Raw genomic sequence first — 22,337 nt, 5'->3', positions numbered from 1 at the left:
TACAAATGTTAACAGTGATCAACTTTCAACTTTAAGCAAATAAATAGAACACAAGACTTACTTCTAGATGACTTTAAAATTACTAATATTTTTATCCTTGTTCAAAAGCCGTTAGAATTTAAGTAGATCGTAAAAAGTAAAAATACGACTGTAGAATCTCAAAAATTTAATCATACAAAACTTTCTTTCCGTCTCATTCACACCGTTGTAATTTATGGTTACCATAAATCTAAAGCCTTGAAGAAACCTTCAAATACTTTAAAGTATTCAAGGGAATTTAATTCTAGGAAATTGTACCATTACCCCGTAAATAAATTATACACGTCAGGCTTATTAAATTTACTGACGAGCTCTAACTTCCACATTCGGAACACTAAATGCATTACCGAAGTTCCTCACTGTACAATATGTACAGGATATAACATTATGAATATAAAGTACTTTATAACTATGGTATCGATATGTATATTTAAATTGAACAACTGTTAAAGTAATGAGTAGAATTTTGTGAAAGAAATTTTGCATATTTTTAGAAAATTAGCACCGATTAATCCAAGTAAAAGAATAACAAATACGTTTAGTTAAGTCGCTTAACAAATTAACAATTAGGGATACCTCACATATTTATATTTATAAATTTCATAAAATCTTTATTCTATTTTAATATCTACTAGCTTAACCCGCTTTGTCTAAAACCTAATAAATTATATATTAAAATCTTCCTCTTGAATCGCTCTATCCAATAAAAGCAGTATCGAAAGCTGTCTCGCAGTTTAAAAATTTAAGCATACATAGTGACAATATAGAGACATAGGGACATAAAAATCGACTTTGTTTTATACATAGTGATGATGTGCAAACCCAAAATTACCGACATAATTAGTAAAATAACAAAAGTGAAGAACAAGTTAAATTCGCATATTTCGGCCACACTAAACTATGTTTATGTACCGAAGCTCACAACAGTCCAAGTTTACTAAATGTGTTGAACAGAATAATTTCATGGCCAATGTAAGCTACCTGTGGACGGAGTACGGGTAAATTCTAATTTATTACTGAATTCAACTAACTAAGATTTATTGTTGTGTAAATTATATAATTAACTAGCGGTCCGCCCCGGCTTCGCCCGTGGTACATATTCACGTTTTCTCTACATAAGAACCATCTTCGAACTTCAAGGAATATTATAAAAAAAAAGAATTAACGAAATCGGTTAAGCTGTTCTCAAGTTATGCGCTTACCAACACATTTTGGGATTCATTTTTATATTCATTATTAATTAATAATGTTTGCTGTTGTCTCGAATATATGAATGGGATTCATTAAACGAAACGCCTTTATCTTTAACTCTATCTGTTAACTCTATCGAATACTTACTTAGTAAGATATTGTAACTTTAAAATTAAAAGCTTTTGTTGTTCCCTAATTTGTAGAGGTATAATTTTTTAATGAATGTAAAATATCTCGAATTAATAATGTTATATTCGAACTAGCTTCCGCCCACGACTTTGTACGTGCATCCCCGTTTTTCCCCGTTCCCGCAAGAATTTCGGGAAATCCTTTCTTAGCGGATTCCTACGTCCTAACCTGCATGCCAAATTTCAGCCCGATACGTCCAGTGGTTTGGGCTGTGCGTTGATAGATCACTATATCAGTCACCTTTGAGTTTTATACATATATATAGATTATAGATACTTATTATATTATACCTTCTGGTGTTTCGTAGCTTATTCTTTGATTAAGGCCGTGTACGCGGTCCGTGCGCTGTTTGGCTCAAATATGTGATTTTTCAAACCAGATTGTCCATCAACCACTTATCTTACAAACATACGAATTACTAATAATTTTAGGAAATTTTATTGTCTATATAGTTAGTTAAGAGTTTTTTTCAATTAATACAGTATTTGTGAATACCATCAAGATAACTGAGCCGATGATTACTTGATTTCGCTTTTAGTGTCAATTTCGAAGCTAAAAATATCTGAAATCGCTGACAGATCTAACACACAATTTTTTTTAACTAACTGCAAAAATCCTTATTAAAATAGTTAGTTAAAAGATTTTTTTATTTTGGACTCCTAACTTACGAAATTAAAATCCGAACAATGTGAATTTTTTTAGAAATTATAGTCGACAAAATGATTACTTTCACCAAGATATTTGACTTAGTTTAATATTATTTTTACATATTGCAATAAAAGAACGTCTTACTTATAAGATAAAATTTAAAAAATCAACTAAGGTACCTCTATTATTTTTCTACAATTTTTTTAAAGTACTATAAAACACTGCGCGCGACCCGATTAAAATCAGTCGGCAGCGAGCCTTTCCAGAGAGAGGACATGTTGCTCGGCGCTCTCCTGTGGACTTATGCTGTTCATAGTAAAAGTATAGCGCAAGCCGCGATCTATCGTAATAGATCGCGGAGATTTTGACTTGCGTTAAATTGAATAAGCCCTCTTAAGATTGAGAATATTTGTTATAGAGCTATAAGATATACAAGTCTTCTACTAAATAATTACGTGACGTAGCACTGTTACAATCAAACATTCAACGACTTTACTAACTTTTGTATTGCAGAGAATACTCATTATAATGAAACGGGATATTTCAAATACTTCGCTAAAATAGGAAACCGAAAACAAGGGAATTTGTAATTCGAATAGATAAGAGGATTCGCGTAAGTCAAATTGAAAATTTATAGGTGTAAAATAAACGGTATTGAACGAAATCTATTCGGTGCTATCATAAAGCGCAGCCATGAATAGCCAAGAATTAACGAGTACGGATTTATTGTGCTAATAAAACTTGAAACAGCGAAATAAACGCGATTCCCCGTAAATAAGGAAGCCTCACAACACTATTGGACAATCAATTATATTGATTACTGGCCATTTATCTGGACTGTTATGTGTATTCCTTTGAAAACATTTATGAGTAATGTGAATTATTATGTAGAGTGTTTTTCCTGGAAGTAGCTCTTATTAACTACGGGAAAATTTAACGCAAACAGATTGCGTAACTGGGAGAAAAGCGCTAGGAATTGCTCAAACATACGAACGCTTTATAATAAAAGCTGTAACTAAATATCCCAGTATATCAAATTTCCTAAATCGTCCTGAATTTCATCGAACAGGAACAAAGATATTTAAGTCTTTATATGGCTCCAAATATCAATATGGCTTTCATTTTAGTTGGAAAATATCATCAATCTTATTCGAGAAAAATATTTTTACAGGGTATTTCATTAAGAATTCACTCATTAACACATTCTTGTTAGTGCCTTGTAAATGTACTTGTATGTGTAACACCCAATTGACATAGCCATTTCTTACTATGTTCCAGACCTTCTGCGTGGTATCCAAGCGGTTTCGGAAGAACTACATCCACCGTTTCACGGCCACCAGGTCGCTGTTCTGGTGGTCGCCATGGTCACCGGTCCGCCGCGCCTGCGTCTACCTCTCCACTAACCAGTACTTCGACTACTTCGTCATGGCTACTATCCTGCTCAACTGTGTCTTCCTTGCCATGTCGGAGACTATCGAAGAGGCTGAGTGAGTTATAGTTTATATTTTTAAAATAATAAATCATCAAAAAGACAGATGAGTAACTCAGAAAAAGCAGACATAAGTCGAAATTAAACATGTCCAAAAACTTTTTCCATTATTTGTTAATTATTAACAAACAATTAATTATTAACTAACACGAAAACCGATATAACAAAAATAATTTTAGTAGAAAATACATAAATGGCGTTCATTTAATCACTAAGTACATAGTATAAAACAAAGTCGCTATCTTTCACTATAATTCAGAAATCATGACGACAAATCGACTGTATTTTAATAGAGACCAATTCAAATCGTGAAAAAAATATTGGCAAATTTATTTGATTGATTTACTGATTTTACGTCTCCCCGGTGACCACGCTCGCTGCAAAATGTTGGAAACGTTGGGAAAAATAGTGTTTCAAATGCGTTTAAAATCTATTAAAAAGTAGTATTTCATATCTAAATTTATTGTCTCTGCTTTTTTTCACAACTTATTTATTTGTGTTAACCTATCTAACACTTTAATAAAGTTGCACAGACAGGAAACCTCAGAATTACTGACAGAAAAAGACAGAGTACATCTTATTTGCCGGCCTTATCACTTAGTAGTGATCTCTTCCATGCAACCACAGTAGAAATTAAACAAGAAAAAAAAGAGAGAAATTTTTAGATTTTGCTTCAAAACCGTTGCACTAATCTAAATTATTTTAATATTTTATGAGTTGCTATTACAATTACTGGAATCTCTTCTTAATTAGAACTTAGTTGTACAAACAAAATCCCAGAGGAGTCTGGTCTTAGATCTTTCTGTGATTTAATTTACTCATGCAATTGAGGCAATCTAAAGTAAGTAAGTATTGCGTGCTACAAGTTAACCTAGATTTGATTAACAGTTTAAATTAAAAAAGACGTGTGGCACTCGGGGACTGCCGCGGTAAAGCTATTGCATAGCATAACATGCCTTCAAGCCACACCTCCGTGCCCGTCAGAGTGGGGAGCGTGAGGTTTTTCGTTATGGAATTTCTGGATTCGATCCCCGCGCTCAAGGCCCGCGATAGAAGCTATGCAATAGCTTAAAAAAAATGAAGGAGTGTTTCCTCAAGTCAAATAAGATCAATAAATAAATAAAAATATAGCTGTTTATTAATAAAAAACAACTTTTACCGACGATATACCAACGTTCGTTGTTAAGACATTTTTAACCCAAAATGTAGTATCATTATTAACAAAATTCAATAACTAATTCCCAAAAGTTAGATAGCGGAACAGATAATAATTTCCGTCTGAAACTTGCGAAAGTAACATAGAAAGTTGAACGTCAAACACACGTAAAAGTTAAGTACTAAATCAATGGCTAACTACCCAAGTTTCTTTGGAGTTTAATAAACGTTTAGTCTGTTGTAATAGTAGATTGGCAATTAGCGGCCTAGCATGATGATCGAGCTCGGAATTATTCTAACCTTGAAGTGGTTGAAAAATTATATGAATATGCACCAAGTGCTGTAGAATGTGTAAATAATTTGACGTCATTTTTGTGTTAATTGAGGGAAATTATAAAATGCTATAATTCATCTAATTTCTAAACTAAAAGTTTACTTATAACAATGTATAACTTCTAAATAGCTGATAGAGCAGTAGGTTAATATTAGCTGTTTGTCTGTTACTGAAATGGGCATAGGTACATTGGTCCATATACTGATCCTTACTACTCGTACAATTGAGAAACATTATCACAAAACTAAGTGCTTATAAAAATATTTCCTACTCATTCATCAATCCTTTTGCTAACATGACTTGCGGTATGCAGCAAAGACGTATCGTATTTTAACGGATTCCTTGAGTGCGATGTTTTGTGTCGTGTATGCTTCAAGCGACGAGGGTTGAAGGTGATAAATCTAGCCGTATTGATAATAAATAAGTTTGAACAGTATTAGAAGGGATTAGGTGTATTTTTTATGGCGCTGTCGGTAAGGTGTTTTGGGGTAATTCCGGATGACGAGATACGATAGTTTAGTAGGGTCTAATAGTGTAAAATGACTACGTAGCTTCATTCTAATTCCTAGAATTCGTCATACCTGTATATTTTCATACTATATACAATATACATTCTTTCTTATAATCGAAGATTTTCGCGAGAAGTGCGGCAATGGAAATATATTAACGGCAAATAACTTTTTTAATTCGAATATATGTAAAAATTTATATCATATTAAATTATAATCACACGATTACAAAAAATTAATATCTCTCCACTACAGCGTTGACTTCAATAGAATAAAGCCGCGTTAAACCCGCTATTCAGCTCAAACTATATTCAGATCAACCTAATACCACCTAATAATCTACAATACAACTGTTTAAATAATATGAAGCAGATAAGCCTGCTAACTAGCAGGCTTATCTGCTTCATATTATTTATATTTTGTACAAAAATCAATATTCCGTTAATCTTGCCATAAATTCGCGCCAAAATGCAAACAACACACTGCAATATAATAAATATCACGTCCGTCAGTTTGACAGTGGCAACATTATACGTATTTCCCGCCAATTTGTCGTAAATGTACCCGATAACACATTCAGCAGCTGTGATGGACGATGTTCATCGGTTCTCAGCGTAAAGTGTCTGTTAACGTTATTACAGAATGCTTTAATGGTATCGAACTTGATTAAATTCACCCCACATAGCCCATATAGGAAATTGATAATGGCCCATTTATATTTATATTTTCATAGCTGTAAAATGACATAGGCATTTTGCTCTACATTGGCTGAGACTCAATCATGTATATTTAAACTTACACCTTCGACTGCCGCATTTAAAGTCTAAAATCGAACTCATATCTAAATATAAACTAAACCATGGAAGTAGAATAGAAAAACGTAATAAAAGAACGTTACCCTCAGCCAAGGAGCCTTATAATTCAATCAAATAAGCCGTAATTTCGTTGGAACAGTGTAAGGAGCTTGTTGACAAGTCTGCCTCATTTCAAGCCTTGTAATATACGGTGGAGATCTTGTTTATCCGGAAGACAGCTCCATATATCTGAAGAGAACATAAATCTGGCTAAGGGATAAATTTTACTTTAAAAATGCTGTCCGTGTAGATATAAAATGTGATAATTTAGCAATTGAAATACTTATCATAAAGATACTGATTAACAAACTTTATTTAGGCTTTTTTGTCAGAAAGATTTTATAATTTGTAAGTACTGCATATATGTCAAACCATACATACAAAAAACACATTTGTTACCAATTACAAATTTTGTTATGAACTCGTTACAATTTAAGTATTTCAATATTTTTGTACATAAAAATAACTTAGAAATTAAAGACTTTTTAACGGAATTTAAACGCGATTTATTCATTATATTATTTTCCCGACGTTTCGAAAACTTTACAGCGAGCGTGGTAGCAGTCTCCCCGTGACCACACCGTAAATAAAAATAACTGATTCACAATCGATTGATTTAATACAAATATGCATATCTATACTAATCTATACTAATATTATAAAGCTGAAGAGTTTGTTTGTTTGAACGCGCTAATCTCGGGAACTACTGATCCGATTTGAAAAATTATTTCGGTGTTGGATAGCCCTTTTATTGAGGAATGCTTTATGTTATATTATATCATCTCGCTGAAACCAACAGGAGCGGAGTACTGCGGGTAAAACCACGGAGCACAGCTAGTTTATGATAATTTGATCATCCTACAAGGTTGACTTAAGCCGATCTCATCCCCATATCATCTTCAATCATGTTGTAACCAGCATATAATCCCGTATATAGGTAAATAGGTCACTTAGATAGCATTATACTGTTCTAGGTGTTTGATCAACAAGTATCGATTGCCGGAAGCTTCGTAGTATTCGGTCGAGTTGATAATCCGTTTACCCTTGCATAACATACTTTATTGACTAAGAATTATGGGGCTATTTTTAAGCTTATATTTTTAAAGTTTTTATTCAAGGGGATGATTTATGTAACGTTAGAATTAAAAGAACTACTATCATGCAATAAATAATTTACAAAAGGCTATAAAAAGTACAATGTAAAATGCTCTTTTTATTGAATTACACGTTTAGAACTTAAACATATTCTGTAAACCCCAAAAATCAACTGTAAAATAATTGCTCTAACTCTACCATAAACTACATTGAAAGTTGTTTAGCATACTAAAAATCGTTTAAAAATCGCACACAAGCTATTAAATCTGCCAACAAAACTTTCACAAAATCACTACACAAGCGATGGATTGATACATTGCAATGCTTGTCCAGTCGTGGAAAGCAATCCCGCAAATTAACAGATCCATCGATACGTGGCCAGCGAATGCGTACCGAGTGTCAATCCCAAACCATTAAGCGGGCTACACACACACCTGCCGCAGAGGCATACTCGGTTGCACGGCAGTTGGAGCAATTAGAAAGCCAAAGAGGCCAATTTAAAAATTGCCCCTGCTTGTCTATACACGTCACAATTAAGGAGACAATTAAGCGTGCAATTTCAATATTGCCCCTGCGGCAGGTACGTATGTAGCCAGCTTTATTTAGCTGGTTTTATGAATATTTAGCAGCTCAATTTCTATTTACTAGAACGTATAATCATGTACTCAATATAATGGGGTGTCTGTTTATTAATGTAGATTACATTTTGAGGGATCGAGACACGCGTTGAGAAATGTATTAGGTACATGGATTTACAAATTGAATACGCGATAATAATATAACACAAATAGTACATATTTAATGGAATCTTTAGTGATCCATACAGAATTATTATATTAGTAGGTAGCTAATGTTTAAGCTAAAATAAATTATGTTCTATGATAAGAAAGATAAGTAACAAATTCTTTGATAAATGAAACTTATCTCATATATTTAAATGCATTCATTTTTCAACGTGCTTCAAACGTGCTACTGCGTTGTCGATACACCGTTTTTACTTTAAAATAAATGTCGTGTTTTATGTAGTTGGTAAACATAAAGGGGCAAGCGTGTGGCAGCCATTTTATTGTTGTATGTGTACTTTCTGTTTCAAACAACACGTCGATCGTGCTCTATTGAATTAACATTACTCACTGCATAAATAACTAGGTGGATACAAAAAATGGTGAACCATAATCGACTTTGAAAAGACGTTTCAAAATCGATTATGGTTCACCATTTTTTGCTCAAATTTGCATCAAAAACTGCTCTATGAATTTGTTACGACGGGATATTTTTTTAATCCTTATGGAGAGAATGTACTCATTATAAATTATTAATTTTATTAAAGCTTTCGAAATTTTTACTTCTCCAATCATAACAGGTTTCAAGGTGTACAAACACAACCAAATTAGTTCAGACGGATAGAAAAGTTACAGTAAGGGTAGTAATTTAAAGAATGTAGAGTCACTAATATTATATTTCCAATATATCGTCAAAACCAGAATTCTACCTCTAGCAAGTTTCGTATAGATATATAGATTGACCTACATTTGTATTTATCAAGGCAGGAGTATTATAATAATGTTTTGGGGATCTTCAGAGTTGGTCCTGTACAAATACTCTACCTTATAACAGCTTCCCTTGTCTACCCTCGTACTCAACGGGGTTGTATTATGCCAAAATACATTTTGCCTCTGATAGAATACCTTTTATTTTGTTGTGAAAATACGTTTTATTAATTAAATATCGACTGATATAAACTCATTGTCATTGCATTTAAATCGACCAATTATTGCTTGTACGCTCTTCCTTTTTTAGATAGTCATTCATTCATTAAGGTCTTCATTTCATTCATAAGGTTCTTCATTTATTAAGGTCACAACCCAAAATAATATCAGTTCTTCAAGCTTTGACCATATCAAGTAAAACTACGGAACACAGCTAGCATACCGAGTTTTTTAGTGACACTTATTTCTAGCAAAGTAATTTTAAAATGTTCACGTTTTCATCTAGAAAATCTCTTACATACACGTATATTAAATATATCACAGCATAGCAGTGTATATTTACTCGAAAGTTTGCGACTTATACCAACAAAATTTGCATGCTAAGTAAAGCATTAAATGAATCCTCGAATAAGTTCTTACGTAAACCAAATAACGTTCTTGAAATCAAAAGTTAAGCTAACTAATTTTAAATCCAAAACCCGTGCTTTGTGTGCAATCCTAATGCGACTTACTTCAAGCACGATTTTGTATAAATAAACTACAAAATACCCGAAACACTACTATTTTGCGAATTGCGACGCTTGAGAACTTTTTACCTTCGCTCGTGCCTTGAAATTGTTTTCAGAATTGGCCGAGTGCCGTAGCAAAGCACATCGAATTTATTTTAGTAGCAGTTATGCTATTACTAATTATACCAAATGCAAAACAACTGAAGCAACTAGGTATAAATCGTGCAATTGTTCACAACAATAAAAACGATGCTATCGTTTCTTTTTTAATCTCCGGAAACAATTTTAAAACCTTTAGCAATAGAGATAAAAGAGATAAGAGATAAAAGAAATCACTTCAGATTAAATACAATTTAACACTTAAATTCTATTAATCCAACAAAGCATAAAGAAACCTTCATAAATGTCAAAACAGATTCCCCTAAAATTACCAAATACCGTCAAGAGCGAATAGAAGTAATCAAAGAAAGTTTTGTTCCAAATTAATTTTATGACTTAACCAAGATTTGAAATTGCGATATCGCCGTCTCGTGATTTATAAGATATGCTAATTTATTCAAGAAAGCCAATAGATCTTGATCAATCGCTTTTTAAAGAACTGTGTTGGGGAGATAAAGAGCCACGTTAACGTCACTTTAAATAAGGATGCTAATCACTTAGGCTTGTAAATTACATAAAAGTAAGATCCTCATAAGATTAAACCAAGTAGGTTTATAGTATACTGTATAGTTCATTGGTAAATTGTTGTTGACTGAAACAGAACACTCGCATATTGATTATCGTATTGCGGACTGCCTGATTACTAAGTAATTATTCATAAAATAACCATAAATGAGACATTGATTAATGAGTGCCTAACGCGGCACATACACCTACGATTATGAATTGCACAATATAATTGGAATACCTTGACATATATACCTTTCTATTAATACGGTCTGGATTATGAGGATTGATACTTGTTGAACTAATTGACTGGCAAAGAGAAGATTATTATGTCGTTGCGGAAAATTGAGATTTAAGATAAGTAAGGGTCTGGCCTATATCTGATTGAAGTGAACTTCTCTTAACATCAGGGTGCGGATTATCTATCTTCCTGTGACGTAGAAATCTCATAATTGACAAATTAGCATTAATGTTATCGTACATGGTTATATTTCGTCCACTAGAGCTACAGAAAGATTTTTTTTGTTTATTAGATTATAAAGATTTTTAAGCGTTTTTTAATCGTCGTAATAAGTGACAATTTAACAACGCTAGGTATGCAATATCTAGACTAGAAAAATATCAATATACAACACCTAGACTAGAGATGACTAGAGTGATTCATACAGAACAAAATTTGGTGTTACCAATTCATAGGCTCTATATTTAAGTGCTCTATAAATTACTTGATGCGTGTATAAGATGTCTGATAAAGTAAAAGAGGAATACATCTCTCTTATCGAATATGGGCTAGATTTGAGTGTCGCACTAAATCAGTCTAGCTGGAAGGATGCCTGCCAACGACATGATCACAATTCGCAGATTTGCTCTCGAGTAGATTAACCCTAGCGAAATATTTATTTATAATTTTAGATATTTTTATTACTTACTAGCGGTCCGCCCCGGCTTCGCCCGTGGTACATATTTCGCAATAAAAAGTAGCCTATGTCCTTTCTCGGGTAACAAAATATCTCCATACCAAATTTCATGCAAATTGGTTCAGTGGTTTAGGCGTGATTGAGTAACAGACAGACAGACAGACAGAGTTACTTTCGCATTTATAACATTAGTAGATATGGATAGAAACTGTATCATTTTATTAAGTGTAAAATTATTAATGTTATTAGTTAATTTCTATAATTATTGTTAATGTTCCTAATTTCCTGATTCAAGCGGGAAAATATATTATTAATCGATTATTTTTTCTTTCTTCTGGCAAATATTGGATCGATTAAATTTTAATTGAACTGTAATGGAGAAAATTTAAACTAGAATTTTAGTTAATAAATTCAAATCCATTCAGTAGGTACATCTTTTCTATAAAATATAGTTTAAAAATATTAAAACAATACAACAGAAAATAGTTTTTAAAAGCAACCATTTCATCAAGTAAGATTAAGATCAAATTATAGGATTATTGTAACAATGACTGAGCTGAGCTCGGTGTACGGATAATTCATTTTAAATGAAAGATTTTTCTCCGAGAAAACTCATCGGTATCATATTATTATCTTGTATTTGCAATATTTTTCTGTATTTACGCGAAGTTTCAAATAGTGATTCCGTGTTTTCTAGAAGCTAGTTACGATGCCTAGTGAGGGTAATAACCTGATTTATAACTAAAACTGTGCTAAAACATAAATATTCTTGGAACGACCTTTGTAATTTTAATATTTTTTATCAAAATCGCTTAATAAGTCGTGAAATTCTTACATACAATAAATTGATTATACACTGAGAGCATAATCAAAATTATTATATATTCTCTCTCTCTACTTTTAATTGAAAATCACTCAGCAATAATATACCTAGTTTATTGAATTTTTATTAATGTTTTATTATTTTAATTGCACTGCAGCGTTTCAAAGCTTTGCGGAAATTATCCGGCTGCTATTTTATAGGAAAAATATGTAGACTATGAAGCCTGTGTACGTTATTTCGTATTATTTTGGTACAACGTCGTCTAGGTAATATTGATCACCTGTACCGGTCAAATAACGTTATATTTCCAACATGTAAAGCATAATTTTAGAACAGGCTGTATAAAGTATAGTTTACTCTGTAGTATGTGTCCTGGGGGAACAAATGTATGAACTAAGTAGTACATAGATTAAAATTAATTTCATTTCATCATTATTTCTTCACAGTTCTTATTCATCATACCGTTAATGTGTTAGTCAAGTTAGAATTTTGTTTTTATTAATAAAAGTATTACCTACTCACCATATAATTTTTTTCGTATCGAAATTCATATTTCAATCTAAAAATATAAAACTATATTTCTCTCAACAATAAGTCGAACTGCCGAAAAATAAAAGCCGGCTCGCAGCCTTAAAAAAGCCCGAAATAACGGTCTAAATTGTAACAATTCTATTAATATTTTACGATAGAATCTTTTCGGCAGACACAGGATGTAACCCAATTAGTTACGCTTAATTGAGCGTTCAGCGTCTACGGTATCGAGTTAGTGCATCCCCGGTATAATGCTAACAAAATTAATAGTCATTATGTTACTTTGCTTTCAGTTTTGGCGAGTAATTTTTTAAATTAAAGTTTAAAGAAGCAGTGTTGTCAATGGAAACTCTATAATTGAATAAATAAAACAAAATAAAGCATAGTATAAAATCTATCCTAAATCTATCCTATGTGTTACGTCTCATACTATTTCTGTATTAAATTTCAGCTAAATCCGTTCAGTGGCTTAGACGTGGAGAAGACATACAAACCGAAAGACATAGTTACTTTCGCTTTTATAATATTAGTATGGAAAATGAATTTACAAAGAGTTAGTTTTGTACAGTGACAAAATTTGCATCTACAATATAATTATTCAAGGCTTACACGCTAATGTTATTATTGCATGCACTTTAACGAAAATCTGTTTTGAAACGAGATTATTAATGACCAATTAAATAATACCTACATTAAATTAATCTGGCCTTGAACATCTTTAGGGATAATTAATTATGAAGGTGAGAACAAAATATTCTATTAAACTAAAATATTTTTTTAAATCATTTGTGATTTTTAAAGCATTTAAATTTGTATAGAAGCTAAGTAATTCCATAAGTTTTTTATTACAATAGAATAAATTGATCATTATAAATTACAATGGTTCAATATACAAAGCAAAGTTTATCTTTACATGGTAGATCAAAACATCATATTCTCATCTGAATCATACTGAAAATATGTTTCATACTTTTACATTATTATTTTTTGCATTGTATTAAATCGTTTTAAGTATTTTATTTCAACGCATTTATTTTGCTTATAATGCAGAAGCGAGAGAAAGAAAGAAATAATTTAATTTTGACATTACTCTAAGTTAGTATAGCCTACATTAAACCAGTAATGTTATAATTCCGATAATAACATAACCAATGTTATAACCTTATTGCGCTAAATGTTAAGGAATCTTGAAAGAGAATCTCTGAATGGCGCTACCATAGCTAGATAACGTCAAGCTAGATATTAAACGCCTCCGGGCATAATGAAGCCGTTCACCCAGACAATGAGATGACAATTTTATCTTCAAATCAATATATTTTAGAGCTAGCACACGATGGGCTAGTATGAAAGTGCGCGCACGTAGCGACGCAACTCTCCATACAATTGACGTGAGAGACAAAATAGTTGCGGAGACAAAAGTTGCTCTTGTGCGCTAGCTCTGCTGATTGAATTTTATAAACTTCTCATTTAAAGAAATCTTGTTTAATATTCGTTTCATCTTTCATGTCTAAGCTAAAGAAACATTTATTTATTTATTGCGTTGTAAATGTAGGTACGAATAGTGTGCAATGTGCACAGATAATAATGAATCATATGCGACGTCTTCTATTCAGCCAGTACATTATGTTGATCACACGGTTTTAAAATATAAAAAATTTTGTTACTGGCTCATTATAAACATAGTATCTACTTTAAAAAAAAATGTTTCGTATTCGAATTATTTTTAAACACAGCGGGCGCGGCATATTGTGAAAAATGTAACAAATAGCAAATATTTATCTGTGTGGTTTGATATTATTAACAAATACTGCAAAATGATTTTTCAGTTACACATATTTACTTCCCTATAATTTACAATCAATATTTTCAAAATCATATTATAAAATTTACACCATTTTCTTTTTTTAGAATTGATTGATGATTATCTTATAAAATACTGAATTATTAATCAATTATTACCAATGTTCATTAATTCGAGGGAATAGTTGTCACTTCAGCAATGCAATATCCCATCTTGATAGTTTGCGGCTGGTCTTATTGAAGCGGGAATGAAGATTTGATATTCCTGATGAAATATAGTTTTTATGGAATAGATCTACTGGTTAAATTTACATGTATATTAGATTGGAATTTATTTGTTGTTTATTAATGTAATGAAGATATTTTTTATTATTTGAAATTCACTGAAATAATGTTCGTTTTCATATACGTTGTCTTTTCTCATTTTATTTTTTTTTATTCAAAAGAACTTTGTTAAAAATGTCATAAGTAATAACACTTTTGAAAATACTATTAGTAGGTACAAACTAAACATATAAACTAACTAAATCTTCTTTCCAGGTACATTTTCCTGGCGATCTATACGGCGGAGATGATAATCAAGTGCATAGCGAAGGGGTTTATTCTGAACAAGTACACATACTTACGGAACCCGTGGAATTGGCTGGACTTTGTTGTGATCACGTCGGGATATGCTACTATTGGTATGGAGGTTGGAAACCTGGCTGGCTTGCGGACCTTCAGGGTGCTGAGAGCGCTCAAAACTGTTTCTATAATGCCTGGTGAGTAGATTTTTTTTATTCACAATAAAGGATTAAATTGAATAGATAACCTGAATTGACTTGATGCATTCGAAGAGGCATAATAGATAAAATGTGTTATACCTAACGATGGTATATTCGTTTATATGGGTATCTTGTTACTAGTACCTATACAAATGACTATTTCCTGTACGCGGATTTCGTCATTAAATAGGTATTTAAGAATTGAATTTTTAATACTATTTCTCTGAGTTACAAAAAGTTTTAATTATAAATACGTATATGCACATAATTTAGCACTATTATTTCATAAAATACGTTTTAAAATAAATCAATGCTATAATAAAATATGCAATATATTCAGACTAATAGTATTACTTCTTCTAGATCCCATTTCATTTGAGTTAATTTGTCGTTAGCGTCTGACATCCGCTTTTCAGATAACTTTATAGCCCGTTATTTTAGCAGTGTTAGAATTAATATTCATGCTCAAATGTTTGAGTGCTATTTTGGTGTCGTAACAGTTATCAAGTTGAAAATTGTTGTATCTAAACTCTATAGTCTATTCTATAATATTATAAAGCTGAAGAGTTTGTTTGTTTTAACGCGTTAATCTCAGGAACTACTGGTCCGATATGAAAAATTCTTTCGGTGTTAGATAGCCCATTTATCGAAGAAGAAACCTTAGGCTATATAATATCATCACGCTAAGACCAACAGGAGCTAGTTATGAATAAAATCTGATATTAAATAAAATGTTCAGACAAATGCACTATTATAATTGATATTTTCTGTATGACATGTAGAACATTAATTATTTTCGCGGTTCATTTCTCTTTGTGATATTGCAAATTGATGGAGATTGATAACATTCGGAAACAAGCCGACGTACATTACATGTAAATTGATTTTATAAAACATTTCGATATATTTTAAACTTGTATTCAGTAATAATGTGTCAATAGATAATATTATAATTCGAAGAGTTTGTTCGAACGCACTATTCTCAGAAACCACTGGTCTGATATGAAAATTATTTCGGTGTTAGATATTCCATTAATTTAGGAAGGCTATAGTATATCATCACGTTAAGACCAAAAGGAGCGGAGCAATGCGGTTGAAACCGCGGAGCACAGCAAGTAAATAGATATAAATTCTTGTTGTTACAATGCAAAAATATTTCAATCGTAAAACATGATATTATTGTTGAAAAGTTCTTATCCATTACATAGAAGTCTAGACTTCAATCTTTCTAACCAAAAATCTTTTCTTTCTTCTTTCTTTCTTTCATAACTGCGTTAAAAACAACCGACTTCAAACTTGCACTTGCAAAAATGCCCATAAATAAAAACTACTGGGCCTATCCGAATAAAATTTTTATGGGACCAATTCGACACCATCCTGAATCGAACAAAAAAAGAATCACGTAAATCGGTTCAGAAACCTCAGAGTAATCGGTGTACATACATTAAAAAAAAAACAATCCGGCCGAATTGATAACCTCCTCCTTTTTTTTGAAGTCGCTTAAAAAGCAACGTTCATTGCTACAAAATGCGAAGATGGTTTTAATAAAACGTGTATACGACTAAGTTTATGCATCGTTTTTAATTAATTAAATTTATAGGTACAGTTACAATTTGATGACATATTTTGAAGTAGTCAATTAATAAATAAAACATTAAGAACAGTTAAATTTAACTACTCGATTTGACATTAAATCTACGGTAACAGACGGTGAATTTATTTGGTCACATTTTTTACTTCTTCCTACACGAAAAATAAATATTGTAGGTAAACATTTGATTGGATTAAAAAATAAAAATTCATATTAATAAAGATATATTTTAAGAATAATTTATATTCATATAATTACACCTAGTATTAAAGATTTAGTGCACGTTTCGTTGGATATATCGGTTTAAAGATTAAAAAGTATTCATGCGATTCTTTCATTAAACTGTAGCAAACAAGTCTTACTGTCTTCTAATTGGCATCAAGTTTGAATTTCTAAAGTGCTTTTATTAATTGGCCTGCGAATCGGCTATGAATTGTGTATCATTGTTTATGAATATCAACTTTAATTGGAATTGTAAGCACAATTGTATTGTTTCAGTTATTAGCCAAGATGTTAATTCGGTAAAACAAATACCAAAATAAATGATTATGGTATTTGTTTTACCGAAATATGATTGGATAATTGAATAATTATATTTAAAACTGTTGTGTTCAGTGATCATTGTTTTATTAAATAAAATGTTACATTTCATAAATACATTTGACCTAAGAATTATTAAAATAAATGTTAAATCATATTGCTCATTTAATAATTATCAAACATGTCCATTATATTATTTAAATTTTACCATACACTATCCATAATATTATTGCCGTTTGTTGTATATTTCATACAATATCAAGCATTTTTTTAATACAACAGAAAAAACTATTTCTTGCAATTAACTGTGACGAATTTAAGAAAATATTTCATATCTACCTATTAAATACAGCATTTATATACCTTGTTATTATTAAAACCACAATACATATTAATACTCATGTTCTCTCTACAGGTTTAAAAACAATCATCAACGCACTGCTCCACTCGTTCAAGCAACTAGCCGAAGTAATGACGCTCACAATATTCTGCCTCATGGTGTTCGCACTATTCGCCCTGCAAGTATACATGGGGGAACTGAGGAACAAATGCGTGAAGAACCTGGTTATACCAGCGGGGGAGAATTTCACAGATGAACTTTGGGCACAGTGAGTGAACTGTTTATTACCTTTGTGAGAGTTTTAACTTATGTTGTTCTCTAGGGATGGGGTACAACGATTGTTTGTGTGAATAGAATTTGTATAGAAGCTTTTGAACATGTGATAGTTAGCTGTTTATAGAATACGTAATTGATAAAGTGTAACCCACTTCAATTTTTAATTTTTCATAAAAGTAAATAAAGATATTTTACATTCGTCAGGGTTCAAAGTAAGGTGACATAATATAATATTTCATCATTATAAAAATCAAACATGACAAGAAATCGCCTTTCTTATATTACTCGAATATTTCGCAGGTGGATAAAGGACCCTTCACACTGGATGATGAATGATGAAGAATTGCCTATTTTGTGTGGAAACCTCACCGGGGCCAGACATTGTCCGCCGGAATACACGTGTTTGTGTGTCGGCCCGAACCCCAACCATGGATACACGAACTTCGATAACTTCCTCTGGTCCATGCTCACTACGTTCCAACTCATCACTTTGGATTACTGGGAAAATGTTTATAATATGGTAAGTCACCTAGTTCAGGTAATTATTTATTAATTTCAATTTGATTTGTTTATTTATCACACATAACACATTATACAAACTATCAATACAGGTCTTCCCAATTCAATATAGATACATAGATAATACTAAATGTTTTTTTAATATAAATCATTTAAATCCCGTTAAATAAGCCTTAAATCTAATATAATATGTATTTTTTGTATAATTTATTTTATCAGTCCTTTCACCCAGATAATTTCTAACACAATCCATCCATACCTTTCCGTCCGTCCCTTCTTTATTTTTTCTGATTCTTATCAAAATGCCTTACAATATTTTAACAACCCTTTTCCCATTATGCCAAAGACACGCTACTTAACAACAATATGATTTTTCTGTCACTAGTGCTACTTAACATAGTCAATATAAAGACCATGGCATTTAATAGAACAAGGAAGGGGTTTTTTATCGCGGTAACTTGACTCAGCTCAATTTTACGTGACTTGGCGTGATTTGCAGTTTACACGATATAGACGGTTGCAGTATTTATAGAAATTTCTGTGAATTTTTAAATGTTTACAAGTATTTATCTATTCTGTTTCGCGTGACAATGTAAAGCAAACAAACAAATGAATACACTTTTACGTTCTATGTGCTACGTTTTGACGTAGAGGTGCTACGCAGCCTTAAGCTTGTATTGAAGTCTTGTATGTAGTTCAAAAATTAGTAAGTTTTACATGGTGTTACATAGCAAACATATAAACAAATAAAGTTTTACATTCGACGTGCTACGTTTTGATTTAGACGTACTACGAGCTACGCGTTGCTATGCAGCTTAAAGTTTGTGTCAAAGTCTTTTACAGTTCACAAATTAACAATTTTTACATGGTTTTACATACAGCAAATATACACATGAAAAAGCTTTTACATTCAATATGCTATGCTTTGACGTAGACGTACTACGCGCTACGCGTTGCTACGTAGCCTAAAGTTTGTACTTAAGTCTTGTATATTACACACATTTACAAGTTTCACGTGGTTTTACTAAACTTATAAACTTCGACGTAAATGTAAACTATACATAGACACAATTGCTTTCCTTACGTCGGTAGTAACCACTGCAAATGCTCTAGAACACCGCAATGCGACTAGTTGGTAACGCACTATTAGGATTTCATTACTTGCCTGGTCGCCTACAATTACCTTGCGTATGCAGCCACAAGTCACTCAACGTCAACGAAGAGGCTATTCATGACTCGACAATATCTTAGACAAGTACCATTGACAAAACATTGTCTGATATTGTACTCAAACTCAAACTCAAACATTAATTAATTATTCAATTAGACTTCTTTTAGAAGCACTTTCGAATCGTCATTACATATTTTTAACATTTACCACCGATACCGAACATGGAACACTCTTGATTAAATTAAGTTTTATGAATTGTTTGAAAATCTTAATGGAAAATCAAGTGTTGTTTATAAAATAACTGTTGTTTCATATGTTTGGTCATTGGCATTATCTACAGAGACTGTCTTGATTTAGTAGTTATTCTTACTCTATTTACGTACATAAGATACCAAAAAAAGCAAATTGCTGAGACAACGTCAACATTTAGGCTACACTTAACCCGGACCTTGATTTAATAAGAAGATAGCCGAACCTAAGCTTGCTCCAAATATATATTCAGTGTATGAAGCAAAACATGTTTTCATAATATAGCGAAGTAGTACCCGGAGAATCAAACAAAATCCCTCGCTACATTATCTTACACCCGCGGTCCTACCACAACAAAGGCTTCGTAACTGTATATGGGATGTAACGCTTGTGAAAATTAATTAAAAAGGACATGATGGCCCTTGTGGCACGCATCATTATATGATATTTAATATGTTACAAGTTAGTAAATAGATTTAAGAGAAAAATTCAGCTTACACATGTATGAAATTTTTCAGAACAATTTTTAAACAGCTAGATATTTTCCTTTTATATTCGTTAAAAATTTATTTTGTTTGCAAGCCAAATAATTTTCTCTAATTTTTTCTCTTTATTAAACCGTACGACCTACATATTTTTTATTCTCTTTAAGTCCGTGTCATTAAAAAGGAAGGGTTAATCAATAAACGCTTAGTATAGATACAGCTAGAAAAGTGACTTTAAATAACTACTATGATCATATTTTAGCAAAAGTTGTTAAACATTAATGCTCTTACGAATAAAAAGCTTTACAATCCTCTTCTCGCTTATGAAAACGTGATGGTGGTTTGTAGGATTTGTGAGATTTTTTTTTATTATAAACGAGACAACAGATTTTAATAAAACTTAGCAGTTATTTTGCGTGTTCACAAGAATCATAAGATAATAATATAGATATGTAGAAAAGCTATTATTTGATAAGTTAAGTAGTGTAGTAGTACACTTATAATACACCTAGTGTTATTGTATAAGTTCACGCGAACGAAACTGCGGGCATCCGCAAGTACACATACATCACACACACAGTAATTAAACAAGAGTCAATAGCAAAAAACAAAACTGTAATGAGTCCAAAATAAAATGCGATAAAACGAGTAAGCCCTCGTTTATTTCAGGACAGATATAAACAACAAGCCAAAATAAGGGTCGGTTAGACCGCTATCGAATTAGGCAAATGTAGGGTAATTGGTAGCGCGCTTAACGATAATCCATACAAGAAAAACTTTATGATTCGTATAAATTTACGTTTATTTCTGATGTGGAATATCAAATACTTTTTCAAGGAAGCAATGGAATTGTTAAAAATAAACAAGGCATTTTCAATGCAACTCCTGAATGTTGAATTTTAAGGGAACAAACACTGAGAGGTACTGAATCAACTTTGTTAATTAAATAATTATTTGTTCTTTTCAAGATGACGCTGAAAATTAAAATTCAAATATTCAGTAATAATGAATAACTAAAAATAAAAAACAAAAAAAAACTTATTTACTAATTGACGAGATTATTATTCTTGTTGTTGGATATGGAGATTATAGCATATTTTTTCAAACACAGGTACAATATTTATTTTTTATTAAAGTACATAGGGTATATTTTCGTTTCTTTTCAGGTACTATCATCCTGTGGTCCGATGTCAGTGTCATTTTTCACGGTAGTTGTGTTTTTCGGATCTTTCTACCTCATCAACCTAATGCTGGCCGTCGTAGCGCTGAGCTATGAAGAGGAATCGCAGATAACACAGGAGGTAACGTTGTAATTATATATCTCATGAGCATTTGATTCGGTTATATTCTTAAACAAGGCTGATATTACAGCGTTAGAATAGATAGTAATCTAAAGTTGCCTTGGAATAATAGTAATGCGTTGTATTTGAGTTACATTTTGTGTGACATTTTATTTGTTTAAAAGTAATGTTACATTTTATTTTGTTGTGACATTTTATTTGTTTAAAAGTAATGTTACGATCAATGAAAGAATACTCATTATAGTTATTTGAACAGTATAACAGCTCTGTTATTTTTTATTAATACTCACCAAACAAAGATATCGTAAAAATATCAAATCACATTTTTTATGTACGAAATATGATAAAAATATTTTTTTATTCTTTATGTTATTTAATACAGGAAAGAAAAAAAGACCTAAACGAGCACCGGGACGATTCAACCTTCAGTTTCGACCCGTCATCACTCGCCGTACGAACACTCGCAAAAGACAAGAAGAAACGTATCGACGCTAGGAAAGGACTCTTGCTTGCTTCATACTCCAGAAAAAGAACGAGGAGACGCAAAAGAGGCAAGACAGTACACCATGCTGTTACTTCAACCGCTGCTGATTGTAATAGGTAAGATATCGGTAAGACAGAACAAAATAGCATAATATGTTTC

General features: G+C 31.8%; 1 protein-coding gene across 1 annotated transcript in view; it reads left to right on the top strand.

The window, feature by feature from the left end:
- Nucleotides 1-22,337, top strand: part of LOC123699074 (sodium channel protein 60E) — a 123,982-nt gene that overhangs the window by 79,311 nt on the left and 22,334 nt on the right. The window contains exons 3-8 of the mRNA XM_045645939.1: nt 3,346-3,554; nt 14,999-15,219; nt 17,769-17,961; nt 18,270-18,489; nt 21,560-21,694; nt 22,077-22,294. Of these exons, the coding sequence (XP_045501895.1) occupies nt 3,346-3,554; nt 14,999-15,219; nt 17,769-17,961; nt 18,270-18,489; nt 21,560-21,694; nt 22,077-22,294 (1,196 nt within the window). The remainder of the gene's footprint in view (nt 1-3,345; nt 3,555-14,998; nt 15,220-17,768; nt 17,962-18,269; nt 18,490-21,559; nt 21,695-22,076; nt 22,295-22,337) is intronic.

Source organism: Colias croceus, chromosome 17 (genome assembly GCF_905220415.1).
Source record: "Colias croceus chromosome 17, ilColCroc2.1".
NCBI classification, from domain to species: Eukaryota; Metazoa; Arthropoda; class Insecta; order Lepidoptera; family Pieridae; genus Colias; species Colias croceus.
This window is presented reverse-complemented; position numbering and strand designations above follow the sequence as displayed.